Source organism: Herpailurus yagouaroundi, unplaced genomic scaffold (genome assembly GCF_014898765.1).
Source record: "Herpailurus yagouaroundi ecotype Mexico unplaced genomic scaffold, PumYag 28, whole genome shotgun sequence".
In the NCBI taxonomy this organism is placed as follows: Eukaryota; Metazoa; Chordata; class Mammalia; order Carnivora; family Felidae; genus Herpailurus; species Herpailurus yagouaroundi.
This window is the reverse complement of record NW_024412376.1, coordinates 1,774,871-1,795,022: the sequence shown is the minus strand read 5'-3', so window position 1 is coordinate 1,795,022 and position 20,152 is coordinate 1,774,871. Positions and strand designations below refer to the sequence as shown.

Sequence of the window (20,152 nt, the reverse complement as noted above, 5' to 3'; positions counted from 1 at the left end):
CTGTGTCTCCCTCTCTCTCTGCCCCTCCCCTGCTCATGCTCAGTCTCTCTGTCAAAAATAAATAAACATTAAAAAAAAATTATAGATGGACACTTGGCTGCTTCATAATTTGGCTATTGTAAATAATACTGCAAATAAACACAGGGGTGTATGTATCCTGTTCATTAGTGTTTTTGTATTTTGGGGATAAATACCCAGTAGAGTGATTACTGAATCATAGAGTAGTTCTATTTTAAATCTTTTGAGGAACCTCCATACTGTTTTCCATAGTGGCTGCACCAGTTTGCATTCCCACCAACAGTGAACAAAGACCCTTTTTCTCCACATCCTTGCCAGAACTTGTTGTTTCCTATGTTTTTGATTTTAGCCATTCTGACTGGTGTGAGGTGATATCTCATTATAGCTTTGATTTGTATTTCCTTGATGATGAGTGATGTGGATCATCTTTTCATGTGCCTGTTGGTCTCTGGATGTCTTCTTTGGAGTAAATCTATTCATGTCTTCTGCCCATTTTGTAATTGGATTATTTGTTGTTGTTGTTGTTTTTAATTTTTTAATGCTTATTTATTTTTGAGAGAAAGAGACAGAACGTGAGCAGGGGAGGGGCAGAGAGAGGGAGACATAGAATCTGAAAGAGGCTCCAGGATCTGAGGTGTCAGCACAGAGCCTGACGCAGGGCACGAACCCACGAACTGTGAGATCATGACCTGAGCTGAAGTCTGACACTCAACTGAGCCACCCAGGTGCCCCTATTTTTTTGGTATTGAGTTGTATAAGTTCTTTATATATTTTGGATACTAACCCCTTACTGGATATATCATTTGCAAATATCTTCTCCCATTCAATAGGTTGTCTTTTGTTTTGTTGACTGTTTCCTTTGCTGTACAGAAGCTTTTTATTTTGAGGTAGTCCCAATAGTTTAGTTTTGCTTTTATTTCCCTTGCCTTAGGAGACATATTTAGAAAAATGTTACTACAGCTGTTGTAAGAGAGATAGCTTCCTGTGCTCTCTTCTAGAATTTTTATGGTTTCAGGTCTCACATTCAGTTCTTTAATCCATTTTGAGGAAACTCTCATAAACAAGCTAATGTTACACATACAGAAACTAGAAAAAGAATGAACAAAGTCAAAAATTAGTAGAAGGAGGGAAATAATAAAGATCAAAGTAGAAATAAATGAAATAGAGACTCAAAAAAAAAAATAGATCAGTGAACCTAAAAGCTAGTTCTTTCAAAAGATAAACAAAATTAATAAATCTTAGCCAGACTCGTCAAGAAAAAAAGACAGAGAACTCAAATAAATAAAATTAGAAAGAGAAGTTACAACCAACATTACAGAAATACAAAAGACTGTAAAAGACTACTATAAAAAATTATATGCCAACTAAATTTTTTTTTTAATTTTTTTTTTCAACGTTTTTTATTTATTTTTGGGACAGAGAGAGACAGAGCATGAGCGGGGGAGGGGCAGAGAGAGAGGGAGACTCAGAATCGGAAACAGGCTCCAGGCTCCAAGCCATCGGCCCAGAGCCTGACGCGGGGCTCGAACTCCCGGACCGCGAAATGGTGACCTGGCTGAAGTCGGACGCCTAACCGACTGCGCCACCCAGGAGCCCCTATGCCAACTAAATTGACAACATAGAAGTGGATAAACTGCTTATAAATATACAATTTTCGGGGCACCTGGGTGGTGGCTCAGTCGGTTAAGCGTCCGACTTCAGCTCAGGTCACGATCTCACAGTCCGTGAGTTCGAGCCCCACGTCGGGCTCTGGGCTGATGGCTCAGAGCCTGGAGGCTGCTTCCGATTCTGTGTCTCCCTCTCTCTCTGCCCCTCCCCCATTCATGCTTTGTCTCTCTTTGTCTCAAAAATAAATAAACGTTAAAAAAAATAAAATAATAAATACACAATTTTCCAAAACTGAATCAAGAAAAAAAGGAAAATCTGAACAAACCAATTACTAATAACAAAATTGAATCGTAATCAAAAAACAACCAAGAAAAAAAAGTCCAGGACTAGAAGGTTTCACAGATGAATTCTACGAAACACTTAGAGTTAATACTTATCTTTCTTGAACTACTTTAAAAATATAAAAGAGAAAGAAATGCTTCCAAATTTATTCTATGAGGCCATCATTATCCTGATACCAAAACTGAACACAGATACAATAAAAAAAAAGGGAGAGAAATTACAGACCAATACTCAACAAAATATTAGCAAATCATATTCAGCAATACATTAAATGGTTCATTCACCATGATCAAGTTGGATTTATTCCAGGAATACAAGGATAGTTCAATATCCATTACTCCATCAACATGATACACCACATTAACTAAATGAAGGATATAATTCATATGATCACCTCAATAAATGTAGAAAAACATTTGACAAAATTCAATATACATTCATGATAAAAACTTTCAATAAGGTGTGTTTAGAGGGCACATACCTCAACATAATAAAGGACATAGATAAAAAACCCACAGTTAACATCATAGTGAATAGTTAAAAGTGGAAAGCTTTCCTTTAAGAGCAGGAACAAAACAAGGATGCCTATCCTTGCCACTTTTATTCAACACATTACTAAAGTCCTAGTCACAGCAATCAAAGAAGAAATGAAAGGCATCCAAATTGGTAAGGAAAAGGTAAAATGGTCACTATCTGCAGATGACATGATACTACATGTTGAAAACCCTAAAGACTCCACCAAAAATTATTAGAATAAGTGAATTCAGTAATGTTGCAGGATACCGAATATACAAAAATCTGTTCCATTTCTATACATTAATAAAGAAATAGCAGAGGGGCACCTGGGTGGCTTAGTTGATTGTCTGACTTTGGCTCAAGTCACGATCTCCTGGTTCATGAATTTGAGCTCCATATCAGGCTCGCTGCTGTCAGCACAGAGCCCATTTCAGAACCTCTGTCCCCTCTCTCTGCCCCTCCCCTGCTTGTGCCCACTCTCTCTCTCTCAAAAATAAATAAACATTAAAAAAAAAAGTAGCAGAAAGAGAAATTAAGAAAACAATCCCATTCACAATTGTACTGAAAAGAATAAAACACCTAGGGATAAATTTAACAAAGGAGATTAAAGACCTGTACTTTGAAAACTATAAAATACCAATGAAATAAACTGAAGACAACACAAACAAATGAAAAGATATAACATGCTCATGGGCTCAAAGAATTCACATTGTTAAAATGTCCATACTACTAAAAGCAATTTACAGACTCAATGTAATCCCTATGAAAATACCAACAGCATTTTTCACAGAACTAGAACAAATAATGTCCATAATTTGTATGGAACCACAAAAGATCCTGAAGAGCCAAAGAAAGAAGAACAAAACTGGAGGTATCACAATCCCAGTTTTCAAGATATACTACATAGCTATAGGAATCAAAGCAGTATAGTACTGGCACAAAAGTAGACACATCAATAGAACAGAGAGCCCAGAAATTAACCCATGCTTATATGGTCAATTAATTTACAACAAAGGAAGCAAGAATATACAATGGGGGAAAAGGCAATCTCTTCATTAATGGTGTTGGGAAAACTGGACACCTGCATGCAAAAGAATGAAACTGGACCACTTTCATATACTATTATACACAATGGTAAATTCAAAATGGATTAAAGACCTAAAGTAGAGCATGAAACTATAGAACTCCTAGGAGAAAACACAGGCAGTAAACTCTTGGGCATCAGCCTTAACAATATTTTTTCTGGTCCTCTCTCCTCAAGCAAGGGAAACAAAAGCAAAAATACACTATTGAGACTGAATCAAACTAAAAAGCTTTGGTACAGCAAAGGATACTATCCACAAAGCAATAAGGTGATATATTGAACAGGAGAAGACAATTGCAAATGATAATAGCCACCAAGGGGTTGATATCCAAAATATATAAGGAACTCATACAACTCAGCACCCAAAAAACCCCACAAATAATCCGATTAATAAATGGTAAGAGAACCTGAAAAGACGTTTCCCAAAGAATACATACAGATGGACAACAAACACATGAAAAGATGCTCAGTGTCACTAACCATCAGGGAAATACAAATTAAAACCACAATGAGATATTACCTTACACCTGTCACAATGGCTATTACCAAAAAAACAAGAAATGGTAAGTGTTGGCCAGAATGTAGAGAAAAGCAAACCTTTGTGAACTATTGGTAGGAATGTAAATTGGTACCACTGTGGAAAACCAAGTGGCAATTCCTTAAAAAATTAAAAATAGAAATATCATACAATCTAGTAATTCTACTTCGGGGGATTTACCCAAAGAAAATGAAAACGCTGATTTGAAAAGATATATGCACCCCTATATTTACTGCAGCATTATTTACAATAGACAAGATATGGAAACAACCTAATTGTCCTCTGACAGATGAACTGATAAAGAAGATGTAATATATGTACACAATGTAATATTACTCAGCATAAGAAAGAATGAAATCTAAGGGCACCTGGGTGGCTCAATCGGTTGAGCGTCCAACTTCGGCTTAGGTCATGGTCTCACAGTTTGTGAATCTGAGCCTCACATCGGGCTCATTGCTGTCAATGTGAAGCCCACTTCAGATCCTCTATCCCCCTCTCTCTGCCCCTCCCCCACTTGTGCACGCACTCTTTCAAAAATAAATAAACATGAAAAAAATATTTTAAAAGAATGAAATCTAGGGGAAGGAGGACGAAAGAATGAAATCTTGCCATTCATGACAACGTGGATGGACCTAGTTGGTATTATGCTAAATGAAGTAAGTCAGATAAAGACAAAAACGCCATATGATTTTATTTATATCTGGAATCTAAAAAACAAAACAAATGAGCAAACGAAAAAACAGAAGCAGACTCATAAATACAGAAAACAAATTGGTGGTTATAAGAGGGGAAGGGGATGAGCAAAATAGGTGAAGGGGATTAAAAGGTACAAATGTCCAATTATAAAATAAATAAATCACAAGTGATTAAGTACAAAATAGGAAATACAGTGAATACTTTAATTTTTTATGTTGACAGGTGGTAACTATACTCATTGTGGTAAGCATTTGGTAATGTTTATAACTACCTAATTACCATGTTATACACCTGAAACTAATATTGCATGTCAATTATACTGCAATTAAAAATAAAAATTGAGGGGCACCTAGGTGGCTTAGTTGGTTAAACATCTGACTCATGGTTTTGGCTCAGATAATGATCTCACTGTCCGTGAGTTTGAGCCCTGTATCGGGCTCTGTGCTGACATTGCGGAGCCTGCTTTGGATTCTGTCTCCCTCTCTCTGTGCTCCTCCCCCACTAGCTCTCTATCTCTCTCTCAAAATAAATAAAAAATAAACTTACAAAAAAAAAAACATTTAAAAGAAATAAAAATTGGAAAAAAAAATCATCAACTCTAAAAAAAAAGAAAGAAAACTCCTAATGGGGCTCCTGGATGGCTCAGTCAGTTAAGTGTCCAACTTCCACTCAGGCCATGATCTCGGGGTTAGTGAGTTCAAGCCCCACATTGGGCTCTGTGCTGATAGCTCAGAGCCTGAAGCCTGCTTCAGATTCTGTATCTCCCTCTCTCTCTGCCCGTGTCCCGCTCACACTCTGTCTCTCTCTTTCTCAAAAATAAATAAACATTAAAAAAAATTTTTTTAAATAAAAATTTGTATGTTATGTCAATGGATCCCAACTAGCCAAAACAATCTTGAAACAAAGTTATAAGACACACACTTTCTGATTTCAAAACTTACTACAAAGCTATAGGAATCAAAATGGTATGGTACTGACATAAGGACAAACATATACTAATGGAATAAAACACAGAGTCCAGAAATAAACTCATATAAACAAACTATTTTTGGTAAGGATGCCAAGACCCTTCAGTGGGGTAAGGGTGGTCTTTTCATAAATGATACTAGGAAAACTGGATATACACATGCAAAAGAATGAAGATGGATCCTTACCTTCTACCATACACAAAAATTAACTCGAAATGAATCAAAGAGCTAAAACTGTAAAAATCTTAGAAGAAAACACAGGGGAAGATCTTTGTGACCTTAGATTTGTCAATAATTACTTAAATATGACACCAACAACACAGGCATCAAGAGAAAAAACAGAAAAATTGGGCTTTACCAAAGTAGTGCACCATAAAGACAGTAAAGGGGTGCCTGGGTGGCTCAGTTGGCTGAGTGTCCGACCCTTAATTTTGGCTCAGGTCATGATCTCATGGTTCATGGGACTGAGCCCTGCATTGGGCTCTACGCACTGAGAGTGCGGACCCTGCTTGGGATTCTCTGTCTCCCTCTCTCCCTGCCCCACCCTCTGTTCCCACTCTCTCTCTCTCTCAAAATAAATAAACACTTTTTTAAAAAAAAGAGAGAGGGACACCTGGGTGGCTCAGTTGGTTGAACATCTGATTTTGGCCATGATCTCAGGGCTCACGAGTTTGGGTGCTGCATCAGGCTTGCTGCTGTTAGCATAGAGCCTACTTCAGATCCTCTGTCACCCTCTCTCTCTGCCCCTCACTTACTCTCTCTCTCTCTGAAAACTAAAAAAACACTTTAAAGAAGAGTAAAAAGGGGCACCTGGGTGGCTCAGTCGGTTGAGCGTCCGACTTTAGCTCAGGTCATGATCTCACAGCTCCTGAGTTCGAGCCCCGTGTCAGGCTCTATGCTGACAGCTCAAAGCCTGGAGCCTGCTTCAGATTCTGTGTCTCCCTCTCTCTCTGCCCCTAACCCACTCACATTCTGCCTCTGTCTCTCTCAAAAATAAACATTAAAAAAATTTTTTTTAACAAAAATAAAAATAAAAAAGAGTAAGACAACACACAGAATAGAAGAAAACATCTGTAAATCATATAGTTGGTAAGTGATTAATGCCATAATATATTAAGAACTCTCACAACTTTTGTGTCAACTATACTTCTATTAAAAAAAAAAAAAAACAGGGGCGCCTGGGTGGCGCAGTCGGTTAAGCGTCCGACTTCAGCCAGGTCACACTCTCGCGGTCCGTGAGTTCGAGCCCCGTGTCGGGCTCTGGGCTGATGGCTCAGAGCCTGGAGCCTGTTTCCGATTCTGTGTCTCCCTCTCTCTCTGCCCCTCGCCCGTTCATGCTCTGTCTCTCTCTGTCCCAAAAATAAATAAACGTTGAAAAAAAAATAAAAAAAAAAACAAAACAACAAACAACTCTCAGAGGGCACCTGGTTAGCTCAGTTGAGACAGCATAAGACTTGATCTTGGGGTCTTGACTTCAAGCCCCACATTGTGTGGACAGCCTATTAAAAAAGACTCTCATTACTCGAAACAAAAAGCAAGCACCCAATTCAAAGATGAGAAAAGAATCTGAATAGACTTCTCTTCAAAGAAGATACACAAACAGCCAATAAGTAAATGAAATGATGATCAACATCATGAATGAAATGCCAAAGCAAAGCTCCAATGAGATACTACTTCATACCCATTTGGATGACAATTATAAAAAAAAAAAAATAGAAGGTATCAAGTGTTGGCACAGATATAGAGCAATCAGGGGCACCTGGGTGGCTAAGTCAGTTAGCATCTGACTTCAGCTCAGGTAACGATCTCATGGTTCGTGGGTTTGAGCCCCGTGTTGGGCTCTGCACTGACAGAGCTGAGCCTGCTTGGGATTCTCTCTCCCTCTCTCTCTCTGCCCCTCCCCAACTTGCTCTTTCTCTCTCTCTCAAAATAAATGGACTTAAAAAAAAAAAAGAGAGAGAGAGAGAAATCAGAACCATCGTGCACGGCTGGTGGGAATGTAAAATGGGCCAGCTAGTGTGAAAAACAGTTTCCTCAAAAAGTTGAAATAGAATTACCATATGATCCAGCAATTCCAATTAAAAGCATTTGACAGACCCAAATGTCTATCAAAAATAAATGGGTAAACAAAATGTGGTATATACATATGGTGGAATATTATTCAGGCATAAAAAGAAATGATATTCTGATACATGCTAGAATGTAGATGGACCTTGAATCATCATGCTAAGTGAAATAAGCCAGATACAACTGGGCAATTATTTTATGATTCCACTTTATGAGATTCCTAAAACTGGCTAATTCATTGAGATACAAGGTAGAATAGAGGTTACCAGGGCTTAGGAGGAGGAGGAATGGGCAGTTATTGTTTAATTGGCATAGTTTCCGTTTAGGATGATAAGAAAGTTCTGGAAATAGATAGTGGTGATGGTTATGCAACATTGTGAATGTACTTAATGCCACTGAAGTGTACACTTAAAGTGGTAAATTTTATGCTGTTTATTTTACCACAATACAAAAAAAATTATGACTCAAAACATCAAAGAAATTACAGAAAAGAGACAAAAGTTTCCTTTGAATTATAAACTACACATGCTACCCCTCTCCCAACTCATCACTAATTGATAACTGCAGTTGAAGTAACAGGATTACAAATGCCAAGTGAATTTGAATCTGAAGAGCTGGACAGAAACTTAAACTGACCTCCCACTCAATCAGATGACAGATTCAAGACAATGTCTAAATAATGGAGCACCTTACATAATTTGAAAAGTGACTCAGGCTGATCCAAAATCTATCATTTATCTTTACTTACTGGCCTTAGTTCTGTCCATGAAGCCACATGGAATAAATCTAATTCTTCTTCAATAAAACAAGCACTGATCAGGGCACTTTGGCGGCTCATTTGGTTAAGTGTCCCACTTTTGGTTTCAGCTCAGGTCAAGATCTCATGCTTTCATGAATTCGGGCCCCATCCCCTACTTGGGATTCTCTCTGCCCCCTCTCTCTCTCTGCCCCTCCCCCACTTGCACTGTCTTTCTCAAAATAAATAAAAAACTAAAAATAAAAAAAAAAGCCGTGAACATTTTTAAAGACAACTTTTATGTCCAACAGTATTTTCCACTAAGCTAGATATCCCCAGTCCCTTCAAGCATTCTATATGGTTTCCATAGCTTTATCCATTCTGAAAACTTCCCCTGAAATGTTTACTGGTTTAAAATTATTCACCCCCCCAAACATAAAATTAAATTAAATTAAAATAAAATAATTCACCCAAACTGTATATAAGCCAAATGTGACCTCTTCCTGGTTATTTTGATTACTGCAGCCTAATACTGTTAAGTTTTTGACATCTCCAACACACAATTTTATATATTAAATATAAAACTTTTAGTTTGGGCTTCATATCTTCCCAGTCTGTGGGGAAAACACTCTTATTATATAAGTAATAAATACCCATAGTAGGGAAATTAGAAAAAAAATAAGGGGAAAAATATTTGAAAATAAAATTAATTTTATCAAAAATAATTTTTAGACAGTATGGTTTACTTGACTTATGGTTTTGTGATGTCTTTTAAATTTTGTTTTTAGAGAGAGCACAAGTGGAAGAGAGGGGCAAAGGGGGGAGGGGAGGGGAGAGACAGAGAAAGAGAGAGAGACAGAGAGAGAGAGAGAGACAGAGAGAGAGAGAGAGAGAGAATGAATCTTAACCAGCCTCCATGTTCAGTTCAGAGCCCACTGCAGGGCTTAATCCCTCGATCCTGGGATCACAACCTGAACTGAGATCAAGAGTTGGATGCTTAACCAACTGAGCCATCTAGGCATGCCATGATGTATCTTTCAATCAACAATTCTCACTCAACAATGTATCATGGATACTTCAACATGACAAAGTTCTATCTTCATCCCATTCTTAATAAAAAGCAGATACTTCATTTGTATCTGCCAAGTCATGACTCATTTTTAAACAGCTTTATTGAAATATAATTCACATACCATACCACACAATTTACCCATTTAAAATGTACAATTCAATGGTTTTTAGCATATTCACACATATATACAAACATCACTACAGTCGATTTTAGGACATTTCCATTACCTCAAAAAGAAACCCTGTACCCCTTAGCTATCATTCCTCATACCCCCATCTCTCACTCCAGTCCCAAGCAATCACTAATCTATTTCCAATCTCTACAGGTTTCTCTATTTTGGACATTCATATGAACACACTCACATATATGTGGCCTTTGTATCTAGCTTACTTCACTTACTATATGTTTTCAAATTTCGTCTATGATGTAGCATGTATCAGTATATTATTCTTTTTATAGCTGAAAAATATTCTATCGTATGTGTGTGCCACATGTGTTTATCCATTCATCCATTCAGGGACATTTGTTTTTTTTCCTACCTTTTGGCTATTACGAAGAATGCTGCCATGAACATTCTTATAGAAGTTTCTGTGTGCAAATGTGCTTTCATTTCTCATGGATATATATACACTTAGGAGTGAAATTGCATATTTAATCATTTGAAGAAGTGATAGTTTTCCAAAGAGGTTGAATCATTTTTAGATTTCTACTATCAGTGTATGAGGGTTCCAATTTCTCCACATCCTCAACAATTGTTATTATCTGATTTTGTGATTCTAACCATCCTGGTGGGTGTGAAATTGTGTATCACTGTGATTTTGATTTTGACTTCTCTGATAATTAACAATGTCAGGCATATGTTCATGTGCTTATTAGCCATTTGTATATCTGCTTTGAAGGAATGTGCATTCACATTCTTTGCCCATTTATTAATTGCATTATTTGCCTTTTTATTATTGAGTTGTAAGTTCCTTATATATTCTAGATCCTGGGGCGCCTGGATGGCGCAGTCGGTTAGGCATCCGACTTCAGCCAGGTCACGATCTCATGGTCCTCTCGTGGTCCGTGAGTTTGAGCCCCGCGTCAGGCTCTGGGCTGATGGCTTAGAGCCTGGAGCCTGTTTCCGATTCTGTGTCTCCCTCTCTCTCTCTGCCCCTCCCCCGTTCATGCTCTGTCTCTCTCTGTCCCAAAAATAAATAAACGTTGAAAAAAAATAAAATAAAAAAATAAAATAGTAAAAAAATATATATATATATATTCTAGATCCATGTGACATATGGACATATGATTTGAAATGTTTTCTCCTGGGGTGACTGGGTGGCTCAGTTGGTTAAGCATCTGACTTCAGCTCAGGTCATGATCTCTCAGTTCATGAGTTCAAGCCCCGCATCAGCCTCTGTGCTGACAGCTCAGAGCTCAGAGCATGGAGCTTACTTTGGATTCTGTGTCTCCTGCTCTCTCTGTCCCCACCCCTGCTTACGCGCTCTCGCTCTCTCTCTCAAAAATAAATGCACATTAAAAAAAAATGTTTTCTCCTATTCTATGGGTTTTCCACTTTCTTGATTATGTCCTTTCAAGTACACAATTTGGTAACTTTGATGAAGTCCAGTTTATCTATTTTTTTCTTTTGTTGCCCATATTTTGTGTCATATCTAAGAATCTTGATGTTTAAGAACCTTTTCTATAATTTTTACAACAAACTCATTGATTTGTAATTTTTGAAATTAATCTTTTTTTCTATTTAATACTTTTCTCAAAAACTTTTTAATGTTCATTTATTTTCAAGAGAGAGACAGAGTATGAGCAGGAGAGGGGCAGAGACAGAGGGACACACAGAATCCAAAGCAGGCTCCAGGCTCTAAGCTGTCAGCACAGAGCCTGATGTGGGCTCCAACTCACGAACCGCGAGATCATGACCTGAGCCGAAGTTGGACACTTAACCGACTGAGCCACCCAGGTGCTACCTTTTTTTTTTTTTAATGTTTATGTATTTATCTTGAGAAAGAGAAAAAGAGAGCTTGCAAGCAGGGGAGGGGCAGAGAGAAAGAGAGAGAAAGAATCCCAAGCAGGCTCTGCATTTTAAGTGCAGAACCTGATGTAGGGCTCGATCCCAGGAATTGTGAGATCATGACCTGAGCCAAAATCAAGAGTCAGACACTTAACCGACTGAGCCACCCAGATGCACTTCTATTTTATACTTGTATACTTTTTTTCCATTTCTGTTTTCAATTTTATATATATATGTGTGTGTGTGTGTGTGTATACATGTATATATGTGTATATATATAACATATATATATATAATTTTATTTATCTTTGTGTGTTAACACTTAAATTTCTAGTTTATATCCTAGTCTGTGTATTGGCATATAAACATCTGAGGCTTTTAAAGATTGTTCCTGATTCTATAGCAGTAATTTTAATCTTTTTTTTTTTTTTTAACATTTATTCATTTTTGAAAGAGAGAGAGAACGAGTGAGGGAGGAGCAGAGAGAGAGACATAGAATCTGAAGCAGGCTTCAGGCTCTGAGCTGTCAGCACAGAGCCCAATGCCGGGCTCGAACTCACCAACTGCAAGATCATGACCTGAGCCAAAGATGGATGCCCAACCACCTGAGCCACCCAGGCACCCCAATCTGTTTTTAAGTTTATTTATTTTTGAGAGAGAGAGAGAGCACGATTGGGGGGGGTCGGGTGGGTGGGCAGAGAGACAGAGAGATCGACAGAGAGAGAGAGGGCTGTCAGCAGAGAGCTGGATGCAGGGCTTGAACTCACAAACCATAAGATCATGACCTAAACTGAAATTAAGAGTCAGATGCTTAATTGACTGAGTCACCCAGGTGCCCCTAATCTTAATCTTAATTCCCTACATACTGTCCAACTTTTTTTTTGCCTGTTTTTCCATCTGAAGACTGAAAATATTTTGCACTTATTGTCTGCATCACTTACAAATTGAGGGATTCAATTATGAAAATTATTATCTTAAACTGTGATACTTCCATAGAAAATATTAATATTTTATTCAAAATATGGTGATAAGTTTAAATTTTATCTCATAAGACAGCTGAGGACAGGAAAAATATATAGTAGCATTTAGAGCCTAGTGGAAAATAAAATACCTTAGTAAATATATACAATCACTGAGCTCTATTACTCACTTTTTAAATGAAGTATTAAAAATTACTAGAAGCAGTCAGAAGGCAGTGGCCCTTGCAAATATATATTATTTCAACTCTTTTGTCCTTTAGTCTCACCTGAAAAGTGCATATACCAGGGTAGCAATCAAAGCGAAACTGACCACAACTGCCACAAGTACTTGGTCACTTACTCCTTCTATGACTGAATCATCATCCAGTTTCAAACTTTGAACCTCACTGTGATATTTGGCCATTCCAAGTCTAAAATATAAAGAAACAAGACGAAAGTTACAAATGACACAGTAAAAATGAAATATACTAATCAAAACAACATAAATATAACTGACTTCTAAGGTTTTTAAATTTTCAGAGTGCCCACTTAAGGAAGGTTGTTGCATTAACTACAACTCCAGTGAGGATTCTCCCTTTGAGTTCTGTAAAATTTGCCAGACACATTATTTTGAGGAAAAGAAAATTCTACTTCCTTTAAGGTAAACAATTACTCTAATTTGTCATCCATTTACAGTTTTTAAAAACAAATTAAAAAATACCGTTTCTTCTTCAAGCTCAGTTCCTTTAATCTTAAAGGAAAAAAAGACATTCCTCATGCTCAACAGCTCTTCTCATTCTTGAATACCAAATCAATTCTCCAAGTAAATCAGATCCCTCCTCTCCCTTACAGCACTAAATGTGTCCTGGAATGCACCATGTATAGATAAGGAAAGCAATATATTCTCTTCTTACGTAAATATTCTTATATTATCTAGCTTAGTGCTCTGTACACAGTAGGACCTAATAAATACATGTTTAAATAAAAGTGACTTACCTTACTTACAGTGTTAGTAATTTGAAAAGTAAAAGACATTTAGGCTATAGCACATTTATATCTACTAAGATTAGTTGAATTAATGAAAATTCTGGTGCTTGAAAACAATTAGCCTCACCTGGAACTAAACTCAGCTTATGGTTCAGAATTCTTTGAACTGCCTGGAATATGGAATCACTCTGAGGCTGCATTTCCTTATGAAGAGAAGAGGGAGGATATGAAACTCTGCTTCCCATACACTAAGCTAGAGAAAAATGGTAATATTCAATTTCTATAGGTATGAAAGGAAATAATCCAACCACATCAGAGTCCAAGTATCATAGGTAATTCTTATTTTTTATATGGCAAAAGAGAAAAATTTAGTCTCATAAGACACCACAAGGAAAATAAAGGAAATATTCAATTAAATATATATGACTATTCATAATTAAAATAAAATCCTGTAGGGGAACCCGGGTGGCTCAGTTGGTTAAGCATCTGACTTTGGCTCAGGTCATGATCTTTCAGCTCCTGAGTTCAAGCCCCGTGTCAGGCTTTGTGCTGACAGCTAGGTGCCTGGAGACTGTTTCAGATTCTGTGTCTCCCTCTCTCTCTGTCCCTTCCCCCTCATGCTTTGTCTCTCGCTCTCAAAAATATATACACTTAAAAAAAAAAAAGAAAATTAAAAAAATAAAATAAAATTCTGTATATATGTACCTTATTGCACTGGTAAGTTTTATTCATTAATCTAGTGAGTCTCTGTTAAGAGGAAACTGTGAAAGTCTAACACCTTTAAGAGAATCTGAACTAGCAGCTAAAAACGAAATTACCTTATGGAAGCAAACAAACAGATCAAGGTCAGTTTCCATCGGCTTTACACATAATAACAGCCTAATATATCAGGAACTTTCTAATGATAGGTTTCAAATAACCATTATGAAGGCCACACACCAGGAAACTCAGAAAAGCAGCTGTAACTTCATTATTTTCATTCAAAAGAACAGTTAAATGAACTGCCAAATGAAGGTGAAAAAACAGCCTCAAGTAGTGTAGGGGTGGGTCATGTAGTATTTAGATATTTATTTTTTCAGGTTTCCTCTTCTTATATTTTATTTTATTTTTTAAAAGATTTAAGTAATCTCTACACCCAACGTGGGCTCAACTCTACAAGCCCAAGATAAAAAGTCACAGGCTCCGGTGACTGAACCAGCCAGGTGTCTGGCTCTTTTTAGAGATGCTATGTACAGCTGTATCAAAAGTCCTAAGAACAGTCAGAACTATTTCTATCTGCAGAAAGATAACCAAAATGCTATCCCTTTGTGTCAAGATTTCCCACCTCTAACTACTGAAAAGTGAAAAGATTTTTCCCTATGCTATACATTCAGGCAATTCACTACTGAATAGGAGAATGTGTCACCCCAAAATACGACTTTTGGTTTAAGAATTACTTTAGACTGGTTATTAAAAACAAACAGCAAACAAAGGAAAGGCTCTGAAAACTAAGCGGAAGCTATCCTATTTTTAAGAGCCATTTATGAGTAAAATCTCCATTTGTAAGGGTGTCTCTCTCTGTACCGGAAGAGGAGGACTAAATCTCTAGAAATTTTTATGAATGGGGCAGGGACTTAAATCTGCATAACATTACCCTTGTTTGCTGTGCTTTTCCTGGGAATCTCTCATAACTATGCTCCCTCCCTCCCCCAACATCTTTCTTTGGTCTTTAGCTGAAGGTGGTATATAATGTGATGGTTTGGGACATTTTGGAGTTACTCAGTTTTCCTGGGTACCTCCCATGTACGCAGAAGGTTTATAAGTTATTAAACTTCTGGGGTTTTTTCCTGTTAATTTGTCTTTTACTACAGGGGAGTCTCTGCCAAGAACCTAGTAGAAAGATAGTTATTTTTTTCTCCCCCACACTCCTTGTATTTTTTTTTAAATGGGTTACACTTGTTTTTGTGTTCTTTCAAGTGCAATCAATGATAATGTGACTAAATTCCACTGTACAAATGATCTATTCTTTTAATCCTACTGTATATTTAACCTCTATGCAACTAAGATATTGCTTATGATATTGCTTCAGGCACACTTCCAAGAGCTCAGAAAGCCAGGATACTCTAACTCTTGCATGGCCATATGAAGTTATTTGCATAATTTTACAGCAAAAGTTCCCAATGTTATTAAAATGAAGACACAATACCACAAATTCTAGTATCCCCAAAGATGTTTGGGCTTAGAGAGGAGAGGTTGGGGGGAGAGTGCTGATAAGTTTCTGAGAGGAACAGAGGTCAGCTGCATTTTCTGGTTACATGGAAATCCCAGCTAAACCTAGAGCTTTCATATGGAAAACTACTAATCACTGACCTAATTGTTGCGGGCTGCCAATAGCTCAACTTCCACCAGTAGTTTTTCTTATGATCAGAGTTAAAAGACAAAATAAAACAAAACTGCAGGAGCTAATAGCTCAAAAATGGGGTATTATAACATCACTCTGTTTGGAAAGAGGCTGATCTAAGATTACAGAGGATAAACACTAAAAAGAAAATTTTCTACTTGAGGAGATGACATAATATCTCAATCTCGAAAAGTCAATCTTATCTGAACTTCAGTTCAACTTTTGCTTTTCACAGTCAGGTCTTGTCTAGATCAGAACAGTGCTCCTGGTTTTGTTCAATGGCATTGGTTCTCAACTCAAGCCTAAGCACTGCTACTTGGACATTAACAGTCCTAGATTTTAGTTCCAATTCTACCACCACAAACTGTGCCCTACATAAACTCTAATGACCTCTCATTTTCTGCAAAATGTAAAAACTGTGCTTGAGGATTTCTTAAGTTCCTTCCCGAATTACATCTCTCTGATTCAGGGTTTTCTGAATTAAAACAAAACAAAACAAAACAAACAAAAAAACCTCAGAAAGATAAATACAAGTTAAAAGTGGTTACACGTGGGAAATAGACCTGAGAGCCAGCCTTTCACCTTTCCCAGGACACAGTTCTATAGTATTCCTTTAACCATAAAAATAAAAGCCAGTGCCTAACTTCCTCCCTTGAGTGATGAAAATTAGGCTTCAGTGCTCAAAGACAAAATGTCTGTGTCCAGTCCCATTCTTACTTATCACCCTAGTCACTCTATTTCCTGATGGTCACCTTCCTTCTAAAGGTATCTATCAAGGGCACTCTAAGACACTCACAGAGACATCTTATTCCTTAGAGCAGTGCACAGGGAATATTACATGTGTTAGGGGCCACTAAATGCTGCTTACTTGAAACCCAGAAATAAAGTTTATAAACTTATAGAACATGATTTCTAATGTATTTCAAAGGATCCTATCAAATATGAAGATAAGAGTTACCAGTACTTCATTTTTGTTTGAGAATCACAGAAACAACACACCATAGATCTTGGAGACAGTGTGGCATAATTGATAGAAGCCTGAAGAGGAATGGGTTTCTAGCTTGGGTTTTGCTATTGATTAGCTGAGTCTTATTAAGAAGTAGCTTCATATATTAGAGAAGCATAAGCTTTGGAGTCAGGCAACTGTGTACTCATGTGAAGTCTGCATCTCAACTCCCTCATATGTAGAATATGTAAAAATAATTTTAACCATATCAAATGCCCACTTTTTTAAAAAGCAATTTCCACACCCAACGTAGGGCTCAAACTTACAACCTTGAGATCAAGAGTTGCATGCTCTACCTAGTGTGCCAGCCAGGTGCCCCTCAAATGCCCACTTTTTGACGAAAAAAAAGCTCCTTGTTTTATGGAGTTTATAATGAGATAATGAAGGTAAAGCATTTAGCATATTGCTTGTTACACCATACAGACTTTCAGTAAACAGTTGTAATACTTTATTTATTTTTTTTAATTTTTAAAGTAATCTCTACACCTAACGTGGGGCTCCAACTTACAACCCCAAGATCAAGACTTGCATTCTCTACAGTTTGAGCCAGCCAGGCAGCCCTTGGTTACTATTATTAACAACTGTCAAGAAGAACCACTCTAAAACTTAGCCATGCATTCCCTATAGCTGCACTATGGTGCATCTCAAACTCTCTTTAATCAAAGCTCTAAGTATGTATTCCCTGGGAAGACTTGGGAACATGGCCACATAGGACACCCCCATGTTTATCTGAATCTGATAAACAGCTATAGATGACAACTAGTCTCCAACTAACCAAAGTAAGGAGACAGCTAAGGCAAATTATACTCACCTCTCAACTTGGCCTTTTACAAAATTTTCAGAAAAAAATAAGTAAATAAAAATAAGGGAAATACAGGAAATTCCATAACTTCCAAAGGAGAAATCCTTTGTCTTTTTACCCAAGCTCATGTAGAAACATGATAGTCACATGACTTCCACAGTTACATCCAAGAAGCTTTTAATATAATTTCCTTCATCGAGGATAATAGGAGCCACAAATGAAATCTTAAGAACACTGCAGTATCATGCATAAATGCATTATGGGTGAGCAGTCAAGATTGAAAAAGGAGGCTTAGGTCATCTGTGTCAAAGCCTTAAAAACCTGAGCAGCTGGAGTAAAGGTGTTCACTACACCACAGTCCCTCCAGAAAAAGCTAGAATTTGGTTCTCCACATCAAAACACAAGTTGTGGGTGAGTCAGGCTTAAGTCAATGTAACATATACTTAATGACTTTACATGTCTAAGAAGGGTAATGGTCATTAAAGTGCTGGGGATTCGACAGAAACAACCTAGTATGGAATGTAGGAACTCTGGTTAGACAGAGATCCAGAGGCAACAACAGAAGAAACAAAGGCAGTCAAGATACATATTTATCATTTCTAAAGATTTCTCTGCCCTTGGCATAGGGAAGAACATTTTTTAAAAAGACCATTGAGAAGACTTCAGGTAAGATTTTTTTACATTTGCAAAATGATAAATCATTACGTGTCAACTGTTAACTGGTACTTTGTAAGGCGTCCTTAAAAACTCACTGCAGGGGCGCCTGGGTGGCGCAGTCAGTTAAGCGTCCGACTTCAGCCAGGTCACAATCTCGCGGTCCGTGAGTTCGAGCCCCGCGTCGGGCTCTGGGCTGATGGCTCAGAGCCTGGAGCCTGTTTCCCATTCTGTGTCTCCCTCTCTCTCTGCCCCTCCCCCGTTCATGCTCTGTCTCTCTCCATCCCAAAAATAAGTAAACGTTGAAAAAAACAAATTAAAAAAAAAAAAAAAAACTCACTGCAATTCTTAATGCTCACGGACAAAACCTACTCCTAATGGGAAAAAGGGGGGCTCCAGGACTGACAAACCAGAGTAAAGATGTGCTCTAGGAAGTTAAGTTTGCTGCACTCCAAATAAAAGTTTGGCATTATCTTATTAAGTTAAGCATATTCTATGACTCAACAATTCTCCTAGGACTCCAAGGCATGTATCCTAAGGAAACCCTTACACATTTGCACTAGTATCCAGGTGTAAGAATGCTTACAGCACTGTTTTTAGTAGCCTCAAACTGGAACAAAAAATGTCCATTAACAGAACGTGTACACTGTTATAATCATGCAACGGAATACTAGACAGCAATGTAAATTACCTATAGATATAAACAAATTTACTATTAATTCAAAGCCACAAAATACACTGATCCCACTCGTTAGAATTCAAAAACACGCAAAGTAAAACTATATTGTTCAGGCATGCATATAGTAAAGCTCTACGGAAAAGCAAGAAAGTGAGTATCCTAAAGGTCAGTCTAGGGAGGGAATTGTTCTCAGGAAGGAACATTACGTGTGGGTAGAACTTCTGAAATATGGGCAGTGTTCTTTTGTTTTTATCTGGGTGTTTATTATTTTTCTTTAACCATGTACATTGTATGCATTTTTCTGCATGTTATGTCGCATAAAAATATACGGTACCCCAGCAGAAATCCACAACTCTAAAAAGGTGAGAGAACTTGAGGACAATCAAGCAAGCCATTAATTAAGACGGCCAACTCCTAGCTCTGCGCTAGGAGAAACAGGCCCTAAGAACTATCGGGGTCCTCACGGACTAACTGGCGCACACCCTCTCCCTAAAGTAGCCTAAGTTTTCAGGGAGTCGAGGCTCACCGCGACCCAAGAAGGAACGGCTGGCTCTCTTCACCCGGCCAAGCACCTAGAACCACCAGACACCCGCCACGTCGGCCCTTCCGCTGTCTCCGGAATTCCGGGCGGGAGCCGGGCGACTCTGGGGTTTAGCCCCGGGCTTCCCGAAGGAAGGCGGAACCCCTGAGTCCGAGGCAGCAACTCCCCCCGCCCCGAAGCCCGAGGCGACCCCTAGGGCAGTCCCGCCCTCGTCCGAGCCCAGCCGGCGGCTCCCGCGGGCCCGGACGCGGGTGGGCGTGGCCGGCCGCGGCCAGGCGGGCCGCCGAGGGGGAGGGGGCGCGTACCTCTCCACCGCAGAGGATACCTCGCCAATTCCCGGTGACTGAGACTAGAGATTATTTCCGGGCACGGCCCCCGCCACCCTCCCAGGCAATCACTAGCTGTCTCTTTTTCAATTTGGAGTGCGGACACAGGCGCACGCGCACTGCCGAGCTTCCGTAAGGGTGCGAGCGGACAGGCTAGGAGGACCC

At 38.4% G+C, this 20,152-nt stretch overlaps 1 protein-coding gene across 7 annotated transcripts in view; it reads right to left on the bottom strand.

The window, feature by feature from the left end:
- The window catches only part of RNF170 (ring finger protein 170), a 44,662-nt gene extending 24,516 nt beyond the window's left edge, over window positions 1–20,146 (bottom strand). Inside the window, exons 1-3 of one of the 7 annotated variants that reach the window (XM_040445366.1) lie at window positions 19,967–20,146; window positions 13,727–13,802; window positions 12,900–13,043 (exon numbers count right to left, since the gene is read on the bottom strand). In XM_040445366.1, the coding sequence (XP_040301300.1) occupies window positions 12,900–13,036 (137 nt within the window). In that variant the 5' untranslated portion in view covers window positions 13,037–13,043; window positions 13,727–13,802; window positions 19,967–20,146. Of the gene's footprint in view, window positions 1–12,899; window positions 13,044–13,726; window positions 13,820–19,646; window positions 19,839–19,966 lie in introns of those variants that run through there. The other 6 variants (XM_040445452.1, XM_040445282.1, XM_040445687.1 and 3 more) reach the window with 6 other exon arrangements.
- Window positions 20,147–20,152: the final 6 nt, after the last annotated feature.